Source organism: Lasioglossum baleicum, chromosome 7, assembly GCF_051020765.1.
Source record: "Lasioglossum baleicum chromosome 7, iyLasBale1, whole genome shotgun sequence".
Lineage (NCBI taxonomy): Eukaryota > Metazoa > Arthropoda > Insecta > Hymenoptera > Halictidae > Lasioglossum > Lasioglossum baleicum.
In genome coordinates this window covers 15,877,733-15,904,925 of record NC_134935.1, presented here as the reverse complement: position 1 = coordinate 15,904,925, position 27,193 = coordinate 15,877,733, and the positions used below count along the sequence as shown (strand labels likewise).

Below are 27,193 nucleotides of genomic sequence, written 5' to 3'. Positions count from 1 at the left end.
CTACGAAGTGTTTACGGCAGTTCTGTAAACGCACAGAGACGATAGGTTTGTGAGTTGCCATTTTGTGCGTGTATTTACGATTAATTTCGCTCGAAACTTGCACAACCGCGGAATTTCGATAGTTTTCCATCGGGTCGTTGTAATCTTCTAGTAGTGCCAGTACGAAATGATCGTTTTCAGTGCGTGATATGTGGTTATTATGTTGTGTTCGGGGTTAGTACCGGTTGCCGAGTAAACCGGTACGTATTTGGGAGGAAAGTTCGTGTTAAGTGCGGAAGATGTCACCACCGGAAACTCTGAGGCAATTTCCGGTTCTTCGAGGAAAACGGTAAGGTTCGTTTTCATTTGTGTGTTCGATTCGTTACGTTATAAGCGACACGACCATCAATTCGAGCATGGTAATGCAACTGCATTGCATGCATGCGTATGCAATACTTTACACGCGTATGTATGGAGCTTCGCTGGAAACAAACGGACTGTACGTTCGTTAATATACTCCGTTTCTAAGATAATTATGTTCTAAACAGTCCAACGTGTATAATCGCGGTTTAAGTATGCGTTAATTCGGATATGAGGATAACTGTTATGTGCTGCGAGCTACGACCGCGTTTAAAAGAAAGAAAATACGAAACATTTTTCATTAGAAACTTGATCGAATCGACATGCAGTCTGGTTTACGGTACGCAAACTGTAGACAAGATTGTTTTGACTGGAAAGGTAGAGGGGGTGGCTCGGTAGCTCTTTGGCCTTTCCTCGCTAGTATCCTCAATCCTTACCCTCCACTCCTCACCCATCTTTCTCTATCAGCTACTGAGCGAGCATTACTTACTTAGCCAATATTGCGGGACACTATGGAAAATGGGGAATTGACCAAATTATTATTCCTTTTAATTGGTTCGCGTGGGGAAACACAACTCATCGTTTGAACCGATATAAAAGATAATATCATAGAACATTTCGTACGAGTTAGATGGGGAATAGGCGTGAAGTGTACACCGGAGATTTGGTGGGACAGAGTCTATCGTTGGTGTGGTCCTCGGAGATATAAAGCAAAAGTAGTTGAACGAGTACTGACAGTCTAACCGTGGGGGTTCGAGCCAAGGGTGTATCCTAGCAACTCGACGAATACTACCGCTAGAGGGTAGTTGTTCAGTAACGTAACCACAATACTCGGAACCTAATGAGAGCATTTTTTTTTTATGTTATTGCTGTTCGATAACGGTAATTTATTCTTGATGCGTTTTTTCTATACTTAACAACAAGTGACAATCGCTAGAAGCGAATTTCCCTCTCTGTTATACGGACGAACAAGCTTCCGTTCAATTCTGAGGATACGCGTAATAAGTAGGCTGCAAAGAAGGCGGCCGGATGGCACGGGGGCAAGAGGAGGCACTACCTGTTCATAATTTGATTCCCCGACATTGTCGCTTCGTCCACTAGCAAAATGATATGTGTATGTACTTACCTAATTACTAGACAGCGGATCTGTATGGAAAATAACATTTTTTTTACCAGAATTGGAATGAAATGGAAATTCATTTTCTTTCTTAATATGTTTAATAGGTTGAAGATTATAAAAAAAGAGTATTTTGAAATTCAGCTCTAATGTTTTTACTGTTTTAAATCACATCTATTCATTTTTGTCATAAATGCATAAGATCCACTGTCTACTCATTACCAATCGAAACATTCCTTCCGGTTGCCTTCATTGCAGGGTGCTGAGAGAACGTCAACATATTTTTCAAACATGACTGTCGTTCTGCAATTTTATTTATACAATCCATTTCACGCTCGATCATCGTTGCTGTTTAGTCTCTGTTGTAACGACAGTGTTACGAGTTCCGATCGATACTTTTTGCTGCTTAGTCACTGCGGGCGAAGATTAGCTGCGTATCGGGAAGGGCCTGGGAAGTCGCGTTTTCATAACTAAATACATACGACGGACGATTCGATACCGCGTCAAATTGAATATTGTCATATCCGTAATGGACGACACAAATACGCAAGGGATCGTTTAAAATTTTGACAGTAGTAGGCAAGGGACACGAGGAAGGTGAGGAAACAAGCACTGGAAGATTTCGTGGCGGAAAAAAAAAGAGAAATACGTTAAGTACGTTCCAGAAGTTTGTATAGAGCAATTAGTATTTGTATTTACAAGGGGTAGAGGTGTGGGTGTGGTAGGCAGCAAGTTGAAACCCCGGAGGGAAATTCGGTCCGAGCAATAAGAACAGGAGTACGAAATTGCTGCGCGGAGATGGATGTGGATAGAAACGGAACAACAAGAGGGGAGAAACCAGTGAAAAAGGATCGAGAAGGGGGTTGACGGGACCACATGCTGCGAATACTGTGCTCCTCGGTTCTCGCTCTTTGCCTCTTCGTTCTTCGCTCTCTCTGTTCCCTATTCCCTACAGATCTCCTCGACCGTGGTCGCAGGACTGTTGTGCTTCTTTTCCGTTGTTCCACTCGCTACACCCTCTAGATTCTAGATCTAGACTTTCAAACATTTTTCGAAATTGGTCCTATCTTGTGAGAACACGGGGGTCGCCAAAAATTCAACTGTGCCAAAGAAATTGGAAAAATATCGTATTTTCAAGTACATACTCCGAATCCGCTGGTGGCGCTAGGATAATGCGAGACGGCTAGGGGACGGAGCAGGCGGACAGCGCGATGGTCAAGATGCAAAGTTGCAACAAACTAGCAAAAGTAACGGTTCACTGATTCGGTCGGGGAAAGTAAAAGGGCATAGTTTGCGATATAAACACCGATGGAGGGGGTAACGGCTTCCGTGTCCTCTGTGTTTTTGCGTGTAGGCGGAGGCCATCGATCGCGGTTGAATTCACGTGCTAAGAATTAAAGGGACAACGATAAAACGCGTTCACCGATCACACGAAATTATCGTGTTTGGGAATTGCCGGTGCTGCCAGTTTCGATGGCGAAGCGTTCGGTTCGACTGTTCTCCGACGCCATCACGCGAGACTTCGAAATCGGTTCGAGCACGGCTTTCGAAGGGACTAAATCTTTTTCGAGTTCGAATATCCGGGGTCGTTGAGAGATTTAGCGTTCGTAATAGTATCTGCGAAGATCGACGAGGCCACGCCCATCCGGGTATCGATTCGTTGACAGGGGGTCGCTTTTCATTCGCGCTTCGCCCATGCCGAACTTCCAACTGACAACAACGTCATGGTTATTAGTTATTATGAATCGCCTTTGCCGCTACTATACATTTACTTCACACTTGAACATGGTAAACAAGTTGTAGCGTTCCCCTTTCTGCCCGGCGCGGCGCTACTCGGCCGAGAGCATCGACTTTGTAGGATTTCTGATTTTGGCTTCCCTCGACACGAGGTCAAACATCAATATCGACTCGTATAACTTGTAAAGAATTACGGGTCGAAGGTTGGAATGAGTATTTCGCAAGTTGACTCGATGGGTCCCGTACGAGGATATGTTATACAGTTTAGCCTCCGTGATCGTGTGGTCGCTTCGATGATCCTTCGCGTGTCCACACGATGTACACAACAACGCCGTGAGCGGCAGGGGAGAAAATTGAACGAAATACGTTTTACCAAATAATATCAATAAGGTGACGTAGCAACACGGGTGCCTTGCATCGATTCCTAAATATGTGCATCGTCGTGTTTGTATTTATGTACATTCGAAACATCGCGCACTCGTGTCGTCCTTTCATTTCGCTGCAACGATTCTGCGTTAGGAGACATCGAGGACAATCGCGTCGGAGTATGCCCGTATAAATCTTATGACGACGATTTACCGTATACTTTATCGAAGTAGTGAGCTACCAATCTTGTCACGAATGCGTTTGAAATTGAGTCAACGCGGTAGAAAATGGTCGGCGACATCCCGCTTTTGAGACGATAAATATTGGTGCCGATACGGCGTACGTAATTTTGTTATAAAGTCGGAAACAAGATAGAAAGCTTTTACTTCGAGCAGATTAGATAACGCGGCGTAATAATTCGCCTAATTATTGCGTCGATAAGCGTTCGTTTCGTGGATAAGAAAAACGAGAAGGACGATGGGACAACGTTACGAAAGAATCGCCACGAAATGGATTTCGACGGTAGTTTCGACTGAAGCCTTTAAAAGGTCAAGTTTCTCTAAAGCTATTATTAATGGGACGGGGAAACTGCCACGTCCATTTGCTCTTAACCACGAACCACGTCGTACGGTTCATTATGGGAACTAAGAATCGTCGAGGAGAAAGAGATGGTGCTCGAGCGTGGTCGTATATGCGCGTGCGTGCTAGACAGAGACGGAGGCGTACGCATACACACAGAGAGAAAGACAGTGTGAGAGGAGGGACGGGGGAGTGAGCTCCGCGGTAGGTAGAGGGGAGCCGGGAACAGCGAGAGGAGAACGGGAGCAGAAGAATGAAGCAAGGGTTGAAGTGGCACGACACAGGAGGGGGAGAAGGTTGGGACGAGGAAAGACAATGCGAATAAAAGAAACAAGAACAACAAAGTCACGGAAGAAAACAAAAATCTTCTGTATCGGATAACGTCCAGAGAAATACGCGTATTTCACGATAGCTGTTACGAGTCGAATAGAACGTATGCAGGATACGTAATCGTGCATCTGCTCGTGTATCCTATTAACGCGATCGAAGAAACGTACACGCGATGCTTCGCGTTTAACAATATTCTTTCGAAAAAGAATCAGATCTCCCCAGTTTGCTGACAAAATGGTAAAAAATGCTGTGAACGACGACGACAGACGGACAGTATAGAGAAGAGCTGGTAGAGCGTAATAGAGGGACGAAGAAAAGAGAGAACAGTTTTGTTTAGATGTACATAGTGCATACGTATATGCATATAGGACGAAGCCGACGAGTAGGTACTGTAGGTAGGGCTGCTTCTGGTTTCGGCGAGGAATAGAAGGAGGAAGATGCGAAAGAGATGGAAAAGATGGAAGAGACGGAGGAGTTGGAGGTTGGGTCTTGCAGCTCCTTCGGGCTCGTTCGTGCTCCTTCGTATTTCTTCAAGCTCCTTCGGCTTCTTTTCTTCTTTCCGGGTTTTGCCACGCTCGCCGTGACACCACACGGCCTTCGGTGGAAGACGACGGAGGACGCCTGTGCAGAACCCTCGCCCTGTTTCTAACGGTTACCCATCACCGGAAACCCAAGATCGGGTGCCCCTTTCCTCCGTTTTCCACCTTCGATCTCTTTCCTTCGGTTTTCCCAATTTTTTCATATTTTCAAGAATGGATCCAGGCGCATCAATGATAACCTTAGACTATCATATACATATATGTATTGAATGTACATATACACTTTTCGTACAGTCTCGCATTCTGGAAAATCGGTGAAGGATGAAAATTCGTGGGTATCGATCGATCGACCGACCGACCGAACGTTTATTTCTCGCAGCGACCTCTTACGAGCATTTACATCGGCAACGCGTGCCAGGGAACGGGAATAAAGAGCGAAAGAACGATCCCACCGAAATTAAATTGATCTCGGCTGCATTTCTATAGGCGATAAATCGTTCCTCGTTGATGATGGAACGGGAGGAAACGTTGAATCGATTCCCGAGAATGTTCGCACGACGATAGGAGATGATTTCGTCGAGTGAAGTGGCGATTTGCGCGGCGACTACGGCCCTGGCCGAAGTTGCCCGAGCACGGTCGGGGACGGCCGATCTTGGTGGAGGCCCGTAGCCATGTGTTGCGGTCTGCCGTGAGTGCTTTCTGACAAGGGAGGTGCGGTGTCTGGGATTTTGCTTTACTCGTCGGAAACTAGTACTCCACGATTTTTCTGGACTGGTGGATAGAGTGCAGGCGACACCGAAGAGTGCCACTGGGGAGTCTCGTCGAAAAGTTCGCGGTGCAATCGAACCCGTGAACCACGAGACATTTTGGAAAGAAAGTGTGTGTATTTCTCGCGGCGCGGCGTCGGCCGAACGAGACGACGAACAAGGAGCTGCTGCTATTTCGTCTCTCGACTCTCGACGTGTATGAGCGAGCCTGTGCTCTTGGTGCGTGGTTGTGAGTGTGTGCGATCGAAACCAAAGCCACCGATTCAGGCCAGTCAAACACCGGTAGACACGTTCGTGAACGCAAACACCGAAAACAGAGTCGTCCAGTGCGAACACCAAGAAAGAGAGAGTACGCGCGATAATCGTATCCTCGATAGCTGCCGGATAGAGACGCGCAGGGTGCTGCGTGCAAACGTCTTTCTCTTTCTCGCTGGCAGTGTCCTCTCTCTCTCTCTCTCTCGCTCTCGCTGTGTCTCGCTCGCTCGCTCCGAGCGTTTCTGTCCATCTCACTCCGAACCTCGTTCTGACTCTGTCACCGTCCCCTTCCTCGCCCCATCCCCGTTGCCTGTAGTCCTCGTACCTTTTCCATCCTTCTGTTCGCGTCTTTCTCGATACCTCTACCTCTGTATCTTGTGTGTGCGCGCGTGTATCGGAAGATGAGCGCGCGAGCAAACGAACAAACGAACGAGTGCGCACGGGCATGCTCGTTTCTGTGTTGGTATTAGCATCGGCCCGTTCGCCGTGTTTTGTGTATTCTACTTGTAGCGAGTGTCGTCTGGACGTATCGGTATTCGCGCGAATAATGCTCGTCCATCGCATGTCCCGAGCTACGTGGATTCGTGGCTAGGATATCTGTTTGGCCGTTTGGTGGTTTGGTGGCCGGGGGACCCTGCCGACAGAGAGAGAGAGAGAGAGAGGGAGAGAGAGAGAGCCTTTCGGATAGGATCGGATCCATAGGAGCTTCAAACGATTCTCGTTGTGGCGTCGAGAAAGGAGAACTTGTGCATCGAATATACAACAACCAATTTGTATCCTCTCTGTGTGCACATCGGGAAAGGTGCCTACGTACGCGTTCGTTCGTTTGCGCGTTCGCGAACGCTTCTCCCTCTGTCTCTCTGTGTGTAAAGTTGTCGTCATCGTCGTCAGTTTTTCGAGTTTACCGAGTGCAACGGGAAGAGTGGTTTCCTTGCGATCTGTGTGTCCGCGTTAAGAGATAAAGCGGATCTCGATAGAGATTAAATGCACGGTTCGAGGGGGAACACGAACGGAGGAGGTGTGTGCGTGCTGCTGCGCGTGTACGTGTAGAGAGTGCACGAGATGCGGGAAGAGAGACGAAGGTGAATCGACGGAGTGAGAGTGAACGTGTACCAGAACGGAATCGATCGACCATCGCCGAAAAATAATACCAACGGGCGATCCTGGGAAAACCGACTCGGCTCCGATTCCTGTCGAATTTCACTGTAGGACGCGCGATGCTACGCTTCCCGTGTGTAACGCGTATTTAATCGTCGATTCGCTCGCGACTGGTGCAGCATTGAGATCGAGTGATTCGAGTTACGAGTTACGAGTACCAGTGCAACGGTCTTTCTGTGTGCGTGCGCATGTATATATACGTGCGTGGGAACAGGGTCGTGAGGTGAATTTGCCGCGTGTCACGAGACCATCGACGACGCTCTCGACATCGCGTCGGGAAATTGATTATCTTTCTTCTCTCGCGGACTGGATTACCTCGTGGAATGCCCTGCCATCGGCGAATCCGTTCCTACGACCGACAGACGTACAACATCGGGGAAAGGAGGAGAAATACTGTGAGAATGGCTGAATTTGGCCAACGCGTGTACGTCTAGTCGTCGATACGCGCGCACAATGGTAAGGAGCCCGTACTTCCGTCGATCGTATACTTCGAGTGCGTGCATGCCTGCGTGAGTGCGTGCGTACTTGTTGTTCTGTGTGCACAGGCACACGGACGCGACCCTGTGCAAGCTTATATCGTGCGCTATATACTATACATATAATAGCCACCACTTGACCGTTGCGGCGTTGCAACGTGTGTGCGTACTCGTGGTCCGAGTGTATGCGCTTCGACTTGACTCGACACGACTCGCCCCGCCCCGCCCCTCCCCACTTCGGCCCTATTCGGCTCGATTCGCCTCGCCTCGCCTCGACTCGGCTCGTCTCGCATCGCTTCGCCCCACCACTCCCAGAGCAACCCAGAGTCTCGCGGCAAAAGCGAAGCCGGTACGCGAACGTAATACGTGTCGCCCGCACACATTTTCGACTCTGTCTGTACACCCGTAGCCGTAGCCGTAGCGAAACGCTTGCTCTCTTGTCTTCTTTCGAACCGATATCATGTATTTCGCAGTATGATGCGCGTTATTACCTTTTGTTCGGGCCATTCCACCTGGACACACCAGTACATCGCTGATTCTCCGATTCAACACGATCACCGATTCGGCTGCTCGCTCTTTTCCCCAGTTTCCGTGATTCTCCGATGGTTCGTCGGACCGTCTTCTTTCTCGTTTTTCCGGGGCTAGGGTTTTCGGTAATTCACGAAGTTCAATTCGTTCCCGCATTCTCTACGTTCCACATCGCGAGTAGGCTAGGTTAGAAGCTTTCTCGAGTTGTATGAACCGTTTACCTTTAATCAGTTTCGATTCGACGCAAGAGCGCAAAGTTTTGTCAACCGTGATGCAATATTGCAGATTTATCGCTCGACGCCGCCCGACCCGAGAGGAGTGGGAGGCGTTGTATTTCAAAAACCTTCAAATATGTATTTGCCATTGTAGAGCTTGAAGACCGTTCACGGAAATGTAATATATCTTTTTTTGAACAATCGTTTTACCAATGCCGAATACAGAAAGTTTATGGTTGCGCTGCCGATCAACAATTTGGAGCCGTCGATCGATTTCAGAGCTGTCGCAATTATCCGAGGTTACACGAGTGTACATAATTATTTCCTCTCACATCGATTCGCAAAGAGGTTCGAAACGTTTGACCGGCAGCTTGTACGAAGTCTGTGAACGCTTTGTTGAAATATTTCAATAATCTATAGCGGAACGTTCGGATATTAGGGTACCTGGCCACGGGGAACGCCTGGCGCAGTTTGATCGTAACGATGTTACGTATCGTCATCGAAGCGTCGATTGCATCGTCGGCTTTCGTCCTAGCATAGCCACTATGCACATGTACACCTACATAAATACGTGCAGCGACTGGAGGTCGTTATAATGGTTGGCGAGTGCGATCGTTTAAGACTCGTGCGTTTCGCAGCTTGACTTGTAATCGCATAGCGTTAACTGTATGCTTGCGAGAAGTTGCTCGCGCCGGGAGAGCTCCGTGTCGAGGCTCGAGGACTCGCGGTGCACCTTCGGCGTCGTCCTTGCGCCTTTGTTCGGACGCGTCAATTTTTCAGAGAACACATTCCGAACTGATAAGCAACCTCGAGCGACAGGATTTTGTGCAGGTCCGATGTATACGGTCTGTGCACGTGCACCTGCAAGGTACATGTACACTGGGATGGCTCTTATTTAGTCTTGTCGAAAATTTTTGTCAATATTTCTTTTACAGCGTCCCTCAGCATTGTACCAAATTATTAAAAAAAACGCTGTGCGTAGTTTGAGCTCGATCGGATAACGGGAAAACGTGCCTCAAGACGATTCAACATGAAAACAATTAATTTAACACATTACCGACCGGTGATTATTGCATAATTTTGAAAAATCTATGGTACATGCCTGAACACTTTTTACTGGAACGTTCAATAGCAACAGGAATTTTCATTTTGAACTAACAAGTCACCCTCAATAAAAAGTCGTCTAATGGTTTCATTCAAAATTGCAATGTAGAAGAAAATTTCTATGCTTTAATATTTTAATAGGCTTTGTTGAAGTGTGGTTTCATTATTTTTTATCAGTAACCATTTTTGATCTTGCGGAACTTATTTTAGTGTTCAATCGTCTAGGGACACGTTTCCCCGTTATCCGATCGAGCTCAAACTTTGCACAGATGTTTTTTCAATTATTTGGAGCAATTCTGGGGGGCACCGTAAAAGAAATTGTGAGAAAAATGTTTGACACGAGTAAATATGAGCCGCCCTGATGTACACGTACCCACAGGCGACTACGTAGGTGTACGGAGATAGGTAGATACGCGGAGCTCCGATACGATCACTATTGTCGGTTTATAACCGAGAGAGCGGTGAGTGAACCCAAACGATCTTCGTGGAGAGTAATTAGCGGTGGTCGTTGGTGGGGTGATGGAACGACGGAACGGTGGAATGGTGGAACGGCTACGTTACCGACCTCGAGGTGTCGTTAACGAGCGGTTTCAACGGTTGTCCTTTCCGAGAGAACGAACGCGAGATGTTCGATCGATTCCACGCAATTCACGCAATCGACTCGCGAACGTGTCATTCTTCTTCGACTTCCCCAGTTATCTCGACTGATTTCCACTGAATTATTCTTTACCGATCGTTCCCGTTGACGCGTTTCGTCGTCTCGATTTGCGTCGGCGGTCGCCGGACGGATTACAGGTTGGATCGGTTTGAATTAATGAAGACGGTGCGCGCGCGTGCATGCGCGACCGCGTGTATTATTACAATCTAGAGGCGATTAAACGGCCGACGTTAGACGCATGCTCATCAGGCGATTGTCTCGTTTACAAGCGATAACCTCTTGTCGATAAAGGCATCTGCCCGTAGCATTGCTGAATCGTTATTTTCGCTGTGCCGTTAGCTATTTGTCGAGCGTCGGTGTTCGCGTTACGCGACGTTAGGTCGTAAAAATGTTTTACGATTTTCGAAATCGCGTTATTCCTTTGTGGTACATTCGGCTTAAAAACACGAGAAGTCGGTGATCTCGTTGGAAAGTAACGTTGAACCGTTACCGTCGAGCTAGCCGCGAAAGCGCGTTGGCAGGACAATGACAAAGAGGAACCGTTTCTACCGATTGGATTTGAAAAGTTGGTTGGACGCGGTCCAAAGGAATCTCGTTGTTCGCGACGGGTGCAGCTGGATTTTTTGGACAGAGTTCGAAAACACTCGCGCCGCTCTATTCAGGGTTGGGCGTGCTTTACGAGATTGCGTCCCGATAACGTCGCACTGGACGCGCTCCGAACACGTGTTTATACTTTGATGTATCGGCGACGCAGCCGTTCGCTTTTTCTTCCTTTTGGATTCTTTTGTTTGGACTCGCGACGGCGTGGCAGCGGGGCGCATTGTCACGCGATATGATTCAACGTTGTCAATGACACGAGGGTTTTATTCGATCGAAGGGAAGAAAAATTTTTAAAAAATACGAGGAAACCAAGAAATAGAGTATTTCGCGTGGAACTAATTGCTCGGATGTTCGTAACCGCTGCACCGTTTCCGATATCGATCGAAATGAAAGCATTTCAGGGAATAGGATAGGTTCGACCTCTCTCTCTCTCTCTCTCTCTCTCTCTCTCGAATGTTGCGACGACGCATAAATCTTGGAACGCTGAAACGTCGGTCGAAGAAATTGGTGTTCCGAACGAATCATGGCCAATACTTTCTCGGCACAGGGACGTCGAGTCTACGGGCAAGCACAAAATGGCTGCCAGCAGGAGCGATCGACCGTGCGTGCGTGCGAGTAAGCGAGTTAGGCGATGTTGTTTCTTCCCCTCTCCCGGTTTCTCTCATCGTTTCTTCGTAGAATCGCGCATGCACGCGCTCACGCTCGCCGTACACGTAGCCTCTTCTTCAACTTTACGCTCACGAATTTCGTTACGCTGTCCCTTTGCTGGTCCCTTCTCGTTGAACCGTGTGCGACGTCTTTTTCCCCTCTCCAGCCTCTTCCCCTATCCGGCTGTTCTCTCATTCGCTGCCCGCTACCCTCTGCGTGGCGGAGAACTTATCGTTCTGTCGCTTCCTGTTGCGTCGCTTTTCTTTTGACACGTTAACACGGTCATGCACAAGTCGCCGGTTTTCGCGGTCGCCGCTCGCATTCCTATTTTCCCGCGATTCTACCATTCCGGGAACATCGCCACTCTCCGAGTCGCTCTCCTCTTCCTTCCTCAACGTCTCTCTTTTTCTCTGTTGAGCGCCTTTTGTCTCGTTCGACACGACAGCATTTATCTGCCTGAATCGGCACGTCTCCCCGCGTATCTTCGTTAATTACGTGCAGAAACACACGCTGTCGAGTGGGAGACGCAATACGCAACCGATATACATATGTAACTTCGAAACTCCGGGATTTACGGTAACAATGTTGAATTTCATATCTCTGCCGCTCGCAGCGATGACGGGATTAACCGACTCGTGGAGGGATGCTCTATCTTGTAACAATCGTACGCAGTGTCGCCAGATCAAGAGTTGTCCCCCTATTCTACCTTCCCCTTCTACGACGCTATTCCTCACACTTCCGCCACGGCTCGGTCATGTGACGCGTCCCGTCTTTGTCGTGCATTTGTCCGGCACTGGCAGAGGGTAACTTTTTCCCCCTCAATTCGTGCTCCCTTCCCTGATTTGCCGAAGTAAAATATCAGTTCACTATTTTTTCCCAAGTTGTTACAGATATTTCCTAAACAAATATTAACGGTTGTCCTTTCATCGGAATCTCGCCGTTTCTTCGACGGAATAGGAACAATCGCGAGAGGATACGGCGGTAAACGGATCGTGTTCTTTAATAGGTCCGACGGAGAGACCATCATAACATTCGGATCTGCGATTAACCGCAGCCACAACCGCGATCACGACCGCAAACACAACGGAACTCGGGTCGCTTGACTTGCGCGAAGCTGTTGTCGAACGCGAAAGCTCGATTGAACAAAGTTTTACGTGTTTCACGAGCAGTCGACTCGTCAACGAGAAAGAATAGGGAAATACAGGCGAGGTGACGTTGCCGACGGATCTGCCCTACCAGCGAGGCTGAATCTTGGATGATTCGTTATCGACGTGCCTCCTTGATAAGATCTAGGAAGTTCGTCCCCTATCGTCGAGCAATTCGGTTTCGGATAAACAGAAGCCAGAAGGTCGCGTATCTTTGTCAACTTTCTTCGATCCGTCTCGTCCCGTGATCTTTGCGAATTGAAATTGCATTGCCAAATTCTGTTTCGAATGAAAATTTGTACTGACAACAGATCGTGGTCGTCGTCATCGTTGTCATTGTCTCTTTGTTGTGTTAATCGATGCAAGCGTAGCCGAAAGTTTCGATCTACGTCGTACACGCGCTATGCGTCGTTTCGGTGTCTCGATACCCAGATGGGATATCGCCAGACGTTATCTTGACGTTATCGCAACGTATATTTGGCTCGTGAGGCGAGACAAGACAGCTATCCGGATCATTTCCTCGACCGGTTCGCATTCTTTGATCGTCTTCCGGACGGATACGGAAAACGATATTGAAGTACGCGTAAATCGCGCGATTTAGATGTAGATTGTTCCAGCCAGGGCTTCGGAGTCGGAGTTTGGGAGTAACTGCTGATCACTGGAGTCGGAGCCGGAGTAAGAAAAAGCCATATATCGACTCCGACTCTGGCTCTTTTGTTTATAAATCATTAATAGATTTATGTATACATAAATAAATTGCTAATATTCGATCTACGGTATAGACGTATTGTATTGGGTTGGCAAGAAAGTAATTTCGATGAACTTTCATCAATAAAATATTTTCTTATTTGTTCTTTTTGGCAAAAGATCATCGAACAAAATGGAAAATATCTTATTCATTAATGGTCATTGCTTGAATAAAAAAATTGGGCTCTATTTCATCTTAAAATACCGAAATTACTTTCTTGCCAACTCAATATATTGTATACCTCAGCACTATGTAGAGGAGAAACAGTTAAAGTTATGGTAGTACAAGTATTTTCTAACTATTTCCTGAAAGTGAGAAAGTAACGGTCGTGTTGTGTTGTATCAGAGTTATCTGTTCCGTGTTCTTAGACTTTAATACAATATTTCAACTGTTTATTCAGTTTTGTTACAACTCTTAATTATTTTGAGTACACATTTTTTCAATTTGGAGAGTCGGAGTCGGAATCGGAGGAAAAAAAAGAGGACTTGGAGTCGGAGTTGGAGTTAAGAATTTTGCGTACCGACTCCGAAGCCCTGGTTCCAGCCAAAGTCGTCAGACTTTGTCCCAACTCTACCTCCCCCTTCCTCTATACTCCACACACTTCGGTCAGATGACTAATTTGGTACTGGCAGAGAGAGGATAACATTTTCCCCCCAATTCAAGTAAATTCTCCTCATCTGACTCTGGTTCCAGTCGAGAATAGACGAAAGCCCGTTATGGACTCGGGAGGGAGGTCGATCGCGGCCATCACGAACCGACGGGGTAGGATACGAGAATAGAGATACACTATGATGTTGTACGTGTGCGCAAACAACTACTTAATACCGTTGTCGTTAGCTCGAGTACTCAGGGTCCCCTTCCATTTCATATCTACCGATGAACATCGACATTTGTCGGACATCTCGTATTCCGATCGCTCTGATAATCGTCGAAAATAGGTAATCTGGCTTATTAAAGCGTTGATTCGGTCGAATTCGTCGCGAGTGTCGATAGAAAGGATAAGATACGTGTTGGTAAATGTTATCGTGATTTTGGTCGTGCACGTTTCAGGGCGGGTCTTGCAATCTTGGAAGAAAAATGAGAATCCGTGAGCACTGTAGGAAGAAAGTACATATTTCGAGTACCTCGCGATACCTTTTACGTGCGACGATAAGATGGGACGTGTCGGGACGGGACGGGACGGAAAACTCATCGAAACGAACTGGGAGACTACATATTCTGCTGGAAGCATATGGCAGCGGCGGTGATGTGCAGTCGACTAGAAAGGAAACAAGCTTTCGCCATTCCGCTTTCCTCGATCGTTCAATTATTCAAGAGAGGCTGTTGTCTAGAGTGAGCCCGCGCGACAGTTACGACGGACAAGCGTAATGAAATATTAACTTGTCGTAATTTGAATTCAATCCGACGAGATATCGTTCTATCCCGAATCGTGATACAGCCGGACACACAGATTCGCGGCGGAAGCAACCGTCGTGGACATACAAGTTCGTAGCGCTACCGTGTCCCTGTTAATTAAGCCATTGATAGTTCCGAATCAGCGTTATCCCACACGGGTCGCACAAGTTAGCTGACAGGTAAAAAAGACAGATAAGGACGAATAATAGTTTTACTTGATCTCACGCGATTTACTGTCTGGGACGACAACACCGACACTGATACCTGCAGCGACATCGACGCGTATACGCCGACACGACTGGACCGTTGCCAAATGCCACCGGTAAAATTAATCGTTCCCTAACACGAATTCCCCTCTAAGTGGGAATAGCAATTCTTAAGTGAGAAACGAACGTCCGATAGGGTTTCGGGAGATCGTGCAACCCTGATATGTATCGATAAAGATCTCGCGAGTCGCGATGCTTCCTTGGTGGTCGTGTCAAGAAATCGCGTAACGATTCTCACGATACTTTATTAATTGTTCCACGGATCGCACGTATTGCAACGCGTCTGAAAGGATTCAATGTTTTGGTTACAGATCGACGCTACGGCGAAGGGCAGGAGCACGATCGTGGTTTTAGCGTTGGGTCGGAAAGGGAGACCGAGTCCGAACCCGAGACTGAAGCTCAGTAAACGGACGAAAGGTAGATCCACCGAACGGGTCTAGGGAAGAGAGATCCGTTAGTCTGCGACAACGCGTCATTTAGCGGGAAGAAGAGAAGAGACGAAGAAAACGCGAAGAGTCGACGGTGTTGCGAAAAGTGTTGTCGAAAGGACGACGAAAGAAGACGGAGAGACGGGGGTGTCGGTGTTGGGGGAGGAGGAAGAGGAAAAGAAACGCGTGGAGAACAAGAGAGGAGGACCGTGTACCCCCGTGAGGTCCTAAACAAGAGAAGACGGAAGAGACGAACGCAAACGGAAGGTGCGGGGACCCCGCGCGACGGATAACAAGGGGGAGTCGGACAACGCGCTACCGAAGAGGATAAGGACAGAAGAAGAGAGGAAGAGAGCGCGGTGATCGAAGCAAGGTCGAACTAGAACTCGAGACCGGAATCGGATCCGGAATCGGCGTCGGGACCGGAAGCGGAACCGAAACCGAAGCCGAAACCGAGGAGAAGGACGGCCGGCGGATCATCCGAATCTAGGGAATATCGGTGGAGGACAGAGCTGCGAGACAAGTAAAGTGATGTGTTCGATGGACGACGCGCGACTGGCGGGCGGAGGTCGGGGCATAACAGACGCGTGTCGCGCGCGCTGCGATTGCTTAGAATCGGTGAGAACAGGCGGGCAGTCGGTGATCAGGCTGGCGGGCGCCGGGGAAACGTTTCAAAGGGCATGGCGACCACGCCACTAGGCGGTCGCCTCCCTAACGTAAACCGCAAAGGACCATCTCCGTTCGTCGGTGGTGGTGGTGGTAACGACGCTAATTACGGCAACGGTAACGGTATTGGCAACAACAACAACAACAACAACATCGACGACGACCGTGGTGGCGATACCGTCCATCACCACAACAATAACAACAACAATCATAGTAATAAGAACAACAATCACAGCAGCAGCACCAGCGGCAGCGGCTGCAATACCACCAAAAGCCGCGTCGGCGGACACGGGAAAGCTAGCGCGACAGAGAGTGGCAACGGCAACGACAACGGTAGTGAAATTGATCTTGTTGCTGGTGATAGTAGCGGTAGAAGCAGCTGCTGTAACAACAACAACAATAACAACAACAACAACAATCACCATCATAGCAACCGCGGCTGCAGCGGTAAGCACAACGACGGTCAAGTCGTTGGCAACTACGGTGGAGGAGGAGGGGGAGGGGGAGGAGGTGAGGGTCAGACGTCGAAGAGACAGGAGCAACATCAACGAGGACCGGTAGGAAGAGAACATCGAGAGCATCGAGATCATCGTGATCATCGAGGTCGTGATCGTGATCGTGATCGTGATCGTGACCGTGATCGTGATCGTGATCGTGACCGTGATCGGGATCGTGATCATCGGCACCATCACCATCACCATCATCATCATCACCACCATCATCACCACCATCATCATCATCAAGGTCGGGACAGGTCCTCGTCGTCGTCGTCGTCGTCGTCGTCATCATCGGGACAACAGCGAGACGCTAAAGCAAGCACGGTGGCTGCAAACACCGATGAGCTGGATCCGGCCGCGACGAATGCGACCAACAATTTCGAGTACGACGACAACGAATGGGACATTGGAATAGGAGATTTGATAATCGATCTTGATGCGGACATTGAGAAGACGAGGGACGAGAAATTGAGCTCAGGGACAGGTATGGCTTCTACGCCTGCCTCGGCAGCATCGGCTTCAAATACCTCGAATCATCATCACCATCATCATCATCATCATCATCAGCTTCAAAATTCCACGAACGGCTTAACTTCCTCCGGCCTGTCTTCGTCCGTTGCGTCGACCGGTGGCTCGAACGGTTGCGGACAATCATCGAACTCGTCGTCGTCGTCGTCTTCTTCGTCGTCCTCCTCATCGTCGTCGACGTCGGCGTCGTCCTCCTCGGTGTCGTCGTCGTCTGCGTCGTCTTCCTCGTTGCCGACCTCGGTGTCGTCCGCGTCGTCTTCCTGCGGCTTGAACTCGTCCGGACGGTCGAACAGTCCCGGCAACGGAAACGGAAGTGTGGTGGTGAGCGGCGGCGTTGCCAGTAACGGTACCGGCGGGACCGCGAACGGCGGTTCCTCGTCCATCATACCGGGGACCGGTGGTGGCAAGCATCAGCACCAGCACCAGCATCAGCATCAGCACCCGCATTCGCATCAGCATCAGCAGCATCAACATCAGCATCAGCATCCCCATTCGCATCAGCATCAGCACCAGCAGCATCAACAGCAGATTAACGCCGTCGCGAGCGGTGTGAACGCCGCGCACGGAAATCCAGGAAATCCCGGCAAGATGGCCGTTGAACACTCGGCCACCGTCGACAAAGGCCTCAAGATGAAGATCAAGCGCACGAAACCGGGCACCAAGAGCAGCGAGGCGAAACACGAGATCGTCAAGTCGAACGAGATGAACGGAACAGTGTCCGCGCAGGAGAGCTCCACCGGCGGCGGTTCGGTGGTCTCGGGCGGTTCGTCGTCATCCTCGGGCGGATCGGCCGGCTCGTCAACCGGCGCGACGATCGGACAGAACGTTCAGAACTCGGAGTGCGCCGCGGGACACGGTGGCAACGGTGCCGGTGGTGGTGTCGTTGTCGGTGGTGGTGTGGGTGTCGGTGTAGGTGTGGGTGTCGGTGTCGGTGACGGTGTTCGAATCGGTGTCGGTATCGGCGTCGGTGTCGGTGTCGGTGTCGGCGTCGGCGGTGCCGGAGGCGGTGGAAGCGGAGCTGGCGGTTGTGGCGGTGCCGGCAGTGGCAACGGATCTGTCGGTTGCGGCACCGGAACCGGCTCGAGCGGGACCGTCGCCGTCGGTGTTGGCGTCGGCGGTCCCGGCGCCGCCGGCGGAATCGTCGGTGGGCCCGGTGGCGGCAATTCAGTCCAGTCCTCCTCGTCCTCGTCCTCGACGTCGTCCTCGTCCTCGACCTCGACCTCGTCGTCGTCGTCGTCCTCGTCCTCGAACAAATCGAAGCCAAGCCATTCGACTGGCACGGCTGGTGGAACCGGAAGCGCGACGTCCTCGGCCGCGGGTTCGAAAAGGGGGTCGAGCGGGCATCGGCGTGATAAAGCGCGGGACAAGCACGAGAAGCCGCAAAACAATCACGCGTCGGCGCAGCAGAACAAACCGGAAATGAACGGTACCGCGAGACCGAGCGGCGGTGGTGGTAGTGGAAGCGGTAGCAGTGGTAGCGGTAGTGTCGGCGGTGGGGCCGGTGTCGGCGTCGGCGGTGTGACCGGTACCGGACAGAGTCAAAGTTCGAGCGGGCCAGGACCGGGGCCGGGACCAGGGCCGGGCTCGGGATTCGGAGCCGGTTCGGGGCCTGCGGGGGCGGCCGCGCAATCTCAGGGACCTCCGGCGGCCGCGACCGCCCCTCAGCAGAACCAGGGACCACCACCGAGCTCGCGGACCGTCTTCTCCGTTTCCCAAGGATCCGGTCCGCCGTCCGGCTCCGTGACGGCCCCGTGTCCACCGCCGAGTCCGGCTAGCGCGACCGCAGCCGGCCCGGCTGCCAAGCCGGAACAAACCAAACTTGCCGCGGTACCCGGCAACGGACCCTCGATCATCTCAACGACCGACGATGCCATGGATACCGCGGCCAGTCCTCCGCCTGCCAAGAAATTCAAGACTTCTGCATCCGAACCAAAGGTAACGTTTCCAACTTTTCTCGTTTTCCTTTTTCGTTCTCCCCCGGGAAACCATCGCTGTTTCCGTTTCCTTTTTATTTCATTTCGCGGTATACATAATATGCATCATAGTGTGGCTCGAGTATCGTCTCGACTGTTTCGCGTCTCCGTACGTAATACGTAAACGTCTGCGCTCAGTGGCGACGCTGATAGATTTTACCGCGAAATTTGGATGGTCGGGTGAGCGTAAGAGATGGGTGGCTGTTACGAGTTGAAATCTCAGCTCGGGGACTAGGCGCTGTTGGCTCGGGGGACGGAACCGACCGAGGGGCACGCGAAGGGGGTGAAATCAATACTCTGCGGTCTCCGCCCCCGAGAGTACACGAACGAATACATAGAGACAAATACGAGTAGCGGCCAACCATCAGTCCGTCTGACCGTGTTACTTGTTTCACTGTTCTCCGCAACTGTCTATTTCCTTCCAATTACAACTTTCTTCTACGATGTGCTTAAACGGCCTACAGACGATACGACTAATCGTAGGACAGAAGTCACTTCACCGCGATGATTGCACCGTTGGTCGCGCTGTCGTGCGACCATTTCGTGGCAAAAGTGAATGCGATCTGTCTATGCAACCTGTCGTACGACGTGTAATGCGACACATCGTGTGTAGGCCGTTGTAGTCTTCTTTTCGATTCGACGATTGCCCGACGAGTTCCCGAATCGATTTCTAATTCGAGTGGGCTCGGTCCTGTCCATTGTTCGTTGTCCGTTGACACGCGGATCGTCGCGGCTCTCTCTCTCTCCGAGCGTTATTCTCGATAACGCGCGCTCGCAGTTATCGTTCGTTGAACTCTGTTCCGACGATCGGCGGTCTAGTCGACTGCGAGTCGAAGGAGCACGACGATGTCCCCTGCTTCGCGCGCATTACGAGCGCATTACGCACAGTCAAAAGACAGATGGCGTGAAATTTCCCCAACCTCCACGTAAATCGATATTTCTATGGGTACGTACCGCGTGTTACGAGATGCCGCTGTCCGTCCCCGTGTATCCAGCGACGGCGACAGCGGCTGCTCGTTTCATCTACGAATTCCGGTACAATACGAAAGACGATTACCTTAGCACATGGTTCCACGTGCACACGTATATATTTTGCGGCGCACGCTACACGGGAGACAACAAACTTTGGCCCGGCACGCGGACGATACTGCAGTTCCCAACGCAAACCAAAGCGCCCTTATTATTTTTATTAGTCGGCATTGATTCTCGTGTTCTCGCTAGTACCGAAAGAAATAACCGGAAGTAGTCCAGAAGGTTCGAGTCTCGAAGCACTTTCCTGATCGGCGAAGGTAGAACAAGAATATGAATGAAATCGCCGTAGATCCTTGTGTTTCGGTTCGTTGGGACACGCACCGGAACCATTCTTCCAGCTCGGCAAGGCGAAGAGATCAGTTTCCGATAATTGTTCGCGTTATCAGAATTTCGACGTAGCTCGATCTTATTGAAACGCGACAGCACGGATGGGACAAAGTATATGGCACGGACGACGGCGAGCAAATACCGTTTAATCGGTAGGCTGCAGCTGGTAGGCTGGTTAGCGGTTTAAGCGCGAAATAGCAAAATATAAGCGGTGGCGTCGTTTGACGGTCGAGTAGAGATACGAGATACTATGGAAGGGGTAATGGCTCCTGTAGGGTATTACGGTACATAGGGGATATAGAGTAGTTGGATCGACATAGGACGGGATGTCCCAAGCCGAGGGGTTGAGAGGGACACGGGTACGACGCGTAAACTTTCTAGGGGGGTTGGTATTGGTCCGCGACGAGTCGGCTCGTCGTCGCCATCGATCGAGATCAACGAAACAATATCCACCCCCGCCGAAGTTATCGACTCGTTGCTTACTTCATCTCCGTTTCTCCACAACCGTTGACGAACTGTGCAATCGATCGCTCGGCTATAGCATCGTGCTTCGTCGACGTATACCGTGTAATCATAATCCGACGGACCGTGTAAATCATCGTTGTCGCGATGAAAATGTGCGGAGTAGAGCTGTTTGCGCAAGTAGTAACCGATTAGCACGTTGCACAGAGGGACGCGTTTCCGTCCCAATTCGAAAAACAGCGCAGCCGTGAATCGTTGATCGTCGATCGCGTCTCGATCTTGCATAGATCGAATGATAAATAATGCGCGCGACGTTGCAGGACATGTCCGACGTGTGCGTCGGGACCAGCGTGGGGACCATTACCGAGCCAGAATGTTTAGGACCCTGCGAGCCTGGTACATCGGTTACTCTCGAGGGTATCGTCTGGCATGAGACCGAAGGAGGTAAGTTTGCTGCAGTTATCCTACCGACCGTATACGGCTCCTACTTTAAACGTGCTTATTCGATTGCAGGTGTGCTGGTGGTGAACGTGACGTGGCGGGGGAAAACGTATGTGGGCACGCTGTTGGACTGCACTCGCCACGATTGGGCACCGCCGCGATTCTGCGACTCGCCGACCAGCGATCTCGACGCTCGGACGCCGAAGGGTCGCGGAAAGCGCGGAAGGGCCGCAGCGAACGCGACGCCGGGCAACGACTTGAGCAACTTCACGGAGACAAGGAGTTCGGTGCACAGCAAGTTGCGAAACGGCGGCGGGAAAGGACGCCGTGGCGCCCAGGGCTCGCCGGCGGCCAGCCCAAGTCCGGCGGCTTTCGTTCCACCGCGACCGGACCCCGCGGCCAAGCGGAAATCGCGGGGGCCGGAAGAAGAGGACAAGAACAAGAGACGCGCTCCGCCTCCGACGCCTCCCAGCGGCTCCCCTCCGGCGAGCCCCGTGTTGCTCGAATGCCCGGAACCGAACTGCAACAAAAAGTACAAACACATCAACGGACTGAAGTACCACCAGAGCCACGCGCACGGCTCGGCGGACGATGACGATACCAAGGAGGGTATCACGAGCATGTCGGAGAACGACGAGAGCAATATCGAGGCGCCGAGCCCAGCCACACCGGTCAAATCCCCGGCCGACAAACCGGATGGCACGCCGTTGAGGCCGTCCAGTCCTCCAAGCTCCAGTTTGCCACCGGAAACGCCTCCTCCACCGTCGCGGGTCGCGTCGCCCAGTATAGACACGACCGCGACGACGGTACACAGCCAAGATAAGAGCATCGTGAAACCAGGCGTGCTCAGATTTGGCCAGGACGATTTGCCCGCTCCGCCACCGACGATACCGAGCTCCGCGAGGCAACAGTCCGTTCAGCAACAGCAGCAACAACAGCAACAACAACAACAGCAGCAGCAGCAACAGCAGGCGCAGCAGAATCAATCGTCGTTGGGTAGTTCGAGTTCGCCGCAGAGTCCTAGTCCTCGCGCCAGTCAATCGCCCAGGCCGATACCGTCGCCTCATCCGAGCGCGAACAATATCCCTCCGCAGTTGAATATTCCGCAACCGCCTCAGCCGTCCCAAATGTCGCAACATCAACAGCAGAGTTCTCTGCTGCAGCAGACTCAGCAATCGCTTCAAACCGGCCAGGCAACGGCGGCGTCGCAGCAACTGCAATCGAGTCAGCAGTCGCAACAACTGCAGTCGGCCGTGCAGCAACAGCAACAACAGCAGCAACAACAACAGCAACAGTTGACGTCCGCGCACCAATTATCCGTGCAGCACTCGCTGTCTGCGCAACTTGGACAGTCGACGCAAGCTCACATGGTGCAACAACAGGCCGGGATGCAGCAACAGCAACAGTCCCAGCCAACCGGTTTGCAGAGTATCGCGAGTCAACATCCGGGTCTCCAGGGTTTGGCCGCTCAGGTGTCGCAACAAGCGGCGTCGGTGGTAGCGGCGTCCGGTCCTCCGCAGACGGGGCATCCGGGACAGACGGTGCAGTCGCATCTGCAGTCGTACCAGAGTGTCTCGTTGCACGCGAAAATGCCACAGTTCAAAGTGAAACCGACCGCAGCTCTGATGCCCGAGCAGGACAAGAGCAAAGATCCGCGAGCGGCGAAACCTCCGAGTTACAAGAAGAAGTCGAGAAAGTCGCCCGGAGGTAGTCCTCATCCATCGCCGTTGGAAGCGCCGATCGTCGATTCGTCGAGGGACGACGTACAGAGTCCGGCCTACTCTGACATCTCCGACGACGCGGCGCCCGTTCTCGAGGCGGAGCCGACCGACAAGTGCAAGCAAACGCAAGAGAAGGACGGGAAAGCTTCCGCGGCTGCTCACCTGCCGGCGCACTTTAGCATGTATCCGTATTACGGACAACCGCCTTATCTAGTGCCGAGCGTTCAAGAGAGTAAACCGATCGATCAGAAGCCGACCGATCTCGTTCCGAAGCAAGAGATGAAGCCGCTGAACATACCGCAAATGCCGACGATGGCCAGTTTGCAGAGCGTGGTGGCGGAAAAGGAGAAGAAGGAGTTGAGTCAGTCGGTTCCACAACCGCAACAGCAGCCGCATTATTACGGCGGTTACGGCGGTTATATGCCGCCCGGTTATCCTTATCAACCGCCGCAGTCGGTGTCGCAGCAGCAGCAGCAACAGCAGCAACAGCAGCAGCAACAACAGCAGCAGCAGCAGCAACAACAACAGCAGCAGCAGGAACAAGAATTTCACGAACAAAAGGCGAAAATCAAACAGGAGCCACAGCCACAGCAGCCGAGTTTGAAGGACAAACAGCACGAGAATCATCAGATACTAAAGGAGAGTATTGAGATGAAGAGTCAGATGAGCCCGTATCACGTGTATCATGGGTCTCAGAGTCAAAGGGCAGGTCCTCCACCGCCACCGCCCGGTCCCATGCAGGACGACCGAAGGTATTACCTTTATCCGGGTGACCAGAGGCGAAAGGAGGAGCCGAGCAAGCAGAGCCAGCAAGCGAAACCGCCTCCGCCAAGCCCGAAGCATCAACCGAAACAGGAGAAACCGCAGGATCTGGGGAAGAACGAGGACTCGAAGAGCAAGCAAGAGGGTGTCAAGCCTACGATGGAGACGCAAGGCCCCCCACCGCCGACGTCTCAGTACGCGTACATCCATCCGAGTTACATGCAGCCGCAACATTATGGCGCGTTACCGTTCGACCCGGGTCATCCGGTGTACCGTGGCCTGACTCCTATGCTCGTGCCGGGGCCGTATTCCGGTAATCCGTATCTCCACCAGCTGCCGAGGTATCACGCGCCAGAAGATCTGAGCAGACCGCCAGGCGGAAAAGCGTTGGACCTGCTCCAACACCACGCGAATCAGTATTACTCGGCGCACAAGATACACGAGCTGCAGGAGCGCGCGCTCAAGTCCCCGACTCCGAAAACGTCCGCGGCCTCGGCGAGTCCGTCGTCGGCAGGGCCGACACCCTCGAGGCCACCCAGTGGACCGCCGAGTTCGGTAGCGGGTGTGGCCGGAGGTGCCGGGCCCGGACCACCGCAGCCTCAGGGACAGCAACCAACCGCCAAACAACAGAATCAACCGGGAGGCCAGCAACCTCAACAGCAATCGGCCGTCGATGCCGGGACCGGGACATTGCCGAAAGACAATAGGTCACCCCCGCCTCAGCGACACGTACATACGCATCATCACACGCACGTGGGCTTAGGCTATCCCCTACTAACTGGACAATACCCCGCCCCTTACGGAGGTAAGCCTCTCGTCAGACCCTGACAGTAAAAGTCTCGATGCGCGACAAATATTCCCGAGATATCGCCGACGCTTCGCGGATCGATTTGAAACACAGAAAACTCGTATCTCGTATCGACGATGATACATGTATATTTGCGCCTCCGTCTCCATCTCCGCCTTCGGATCCGTCGTCCTCGCTGTCGCAGCTGTTTTCGGCCTCGGCCCTCGACTCTGGCGCCCGAACCTCAATTTTATTATCCCGCCACAACCACACACCGTCGTATTCGCCTTCGGGAACGTTCGAGGAACGCGCACGAGTCGTCGTCGTCATAGAGGAGCAGTTTTAACCGGAACTGTTGTCACGCGATTCCAAGGATTAAGCATTTTGAACGGTACCGCAAGATATTCGTGCAGCGATCGAGAACGCGAAAGAACGCAGCGACCTCGTATGTATCGTCGACGCTTGCTCGTTCAAACGTACGTACACCATATTGGTGCATACGATATAAAAGTATCTCTGTTCCGCATCGATGAAACCGACGAACGAGTTGCGACTTCTTCAGCTCGTTACTGGAAAAGGCACTCTTCTGTTTTAACCATTGATTTTGTTGTATTCGTCATTCCCGGTGGGGGCGCAAATTCCACGTATACGCGGTAAACCAGTAAACTCGTGTAAACGTGTACTCGCGATCCTGAACGTGTCTCGCGAGAACGACGATTCAACGTCTTCGACTACGATAGGAAATATGTATATAGTCGCAATCGTATTTACGACAACGGCGAGCACGAAATTGCGCTAGCTACGCCAGCGAAGTGCAAGCGAGAGATTTTTTTAACGATTCACTCGGAACTAAATAACGAGTAAGAGGTAAATAAATATGAGTACATACGGTGTGTAAATATACGCGGTTAGACGATTCGTCGGCCGACCACGAACTGGTTACTTTTTTTTCGGAATAACGTTAGGGTACGACTACGCGACGGTGAAAAGCGTAGGGACGTACGAGTCGCGTCTCGTCCAGCGAGTCGGGACTCGTAGAACGCATAATTAGATTTATAGTTCAGACTGTGATAAATTGTAATCGTCGTGCTCGTTTCCGAGTTCGGAAGACGACGAGAACGATTCGACTTGTAATGAATTCCTACGTGTTGCGCATCGATAGGGAACAACAAGGGTTAGGGTAGTGGACGAAAAAAATAGCCTTACACGACGATACATCCTCCCTCATCCGCGCGAACTTTTTCAATAGTCTTCCACCGAAGATCTCTCTTGCTAGAAGGACAAGATCAACGCGTTTGTGGAAACCTTTCCGAACGGAATCGCGCATCTCGTGAATGGGAACGTACCGTCTGGTTAGCTGTACAAAACTCCGCGACTCTTTTTTTTTCTTTTTCTTTAAAACATTTCTCGTTCCTTCTTTTCTCTCCCGGCCCCTCCCCCTCTTTCTTTCTCTCTCCCATCGCATATCATCCTTCGCCCGTTTCGCCCTTAGCCTCTTCCTCTCATCTTCTTCTGATTCTAAACTCTCGAGATTCCTGAAGTTTCGCTTCGACTTTTCTTCCGAAATAACTCGTTCGTTCCTGCGCGATACTTGGGCTGGAGTGGCGCCGAATCGGCGAGGAAAAACTCGCGACGAACGTGAAGAACGTTCGTCGGAGTTTGATAGCGAGGGTCTCGATCGAGAAGCGGCAAACGAAGAACGAGAAATGAGAAATGAAACTCGAAAACAAACGAATAGACAAATACGCGATCCCGCCCTATCGTCCACGGAATCGAAATCGAAATCGCGAGAGGAGGCAGCGACGAGGCAATGACGAGCTATAAGCTATAAAGCATTAATAGGACGGTGTCTATCTGTGTGTGTTACAGCGGCAATGCTGGCGAGTCAGCAGGCCGCCGCGGTAGCCGCATCGGTGATCTCGCCATTCCCGCCCAAGTGACCCGCGGCCCCCGGTCCCGTACTAGCTGCCGGAACAACCGGACCCACCTCCGCACAAACTCACCACACGTCTCATCATCCTCCACCGGTCAGCGGAGCGACCGCTGCGGGACATCCGCACTCAGCCACTGCCGGCAGGCAACCCTAGGATATGGCACCCTTCGAGAGTACCGCTAATTCGAGCCTGCTACTTCTTCTTCGATAATGCTCTCGACGAGATTCGCTGGCCTGGCCACCGCCTATCAATTCCATCTGCCCTCGGTGTGTACCAGCTCTCGCCGTCGGCGTTCACCGGAGTGTCGCTCTACCGTCGTTCAACCTACCATCGCTGCGTACTGGCCTTTAGCCTTCGTCATCGCCACCTTCACCACCTTCACCGCCTCCGTCTCCCTCTCTAAACAATCGCACGTCTGCGACGTCGCTGCGAGCTTCCCAATCTTCTATTACGAGTGAGAAACTCCCTGAGAAAGAGGGTGAGGTGAGAGAGAAAGAGAGAATCACAGAAGAAAACGAGAGTAGAGTCGCATCGAGAGGCTAACAGAGTCGGCGAGCGATTCTTTGCATTTCATTAGGTAAGCATATCGGTTTGAGTATCGTTCAAGACTCGCCTCTACTTTTCGAATACGAATCGATCGCCAAGACAGAATAAACAAGTTCGAA

At 51.3% G+C, this 27,193-nt stretch overlaps 1 protein-coding gene across 4 annotated transcripts; it reads left to right on the top strand.

Annotated features, from left to right (window-relative positions):
• Window positions 1-7: 7 nt before the first annotated feature.
• LOC143210822 (uncharacterized) lies at window positions 8-27,193 on the top strand. 4 transcript variants are annotated; one of them, XM_076428026.1, is made up of 5 exons: window positions 8-328; window positions 15,282-19,024; window positions 21,204-21,327; window positions 21,397-24,612; window positions 26,464-27,193. In XM_076428026.1, exons 2-5 carry the CDS (start codon window positions 16,079-16,081, stop codon window positions 26,532-26,534), a joined length of 6,357 nt encoding a protein of 2,118 aa, XP_076284141.1. In that variant the 5' UTR covers window positions 8-328; window positions 15,282-16,078; the 3' UTR covers window positions 26,535-27,193. The 4 variants fall into 4 exon arrangements, with proteins under 4 accessions (XP_076284141.1, XP_076284142.1, XP_076284140.1 ...); XM_076428027.1 differs by having other exon boundaries at window positions 8-333; XM_076428025.1 differs by lacking the exon at window positions 8-328 and adding an exon at window positions 7,502-7,643.

Excerpts from the sequence above, each read along its gene's own strand:
- LOC143210822 (XM_076428026.1), top strand. The coding sequence starts at position 16,079 with ATGGCGACCACGCCACTAGGCGGTCGCCTCCCTAACGTAAACCGCAAA. Across the intron at positions 19,025-21,203 it reads CTTCTGCATCCGAACCAAAG|GACATGTCCGACGTGTGCGT; the intron begins GTAACGTTTCCA and ends GCGACGTTGCAG. Across the intron at positions 21,328-21,396 it reads CTGGCATGAGACCGAAGGAG|GTGTGCTGGTGGTGAACGTG; the intron begins GTAAGTTTGCTG and ends ATTCGATTGCAG.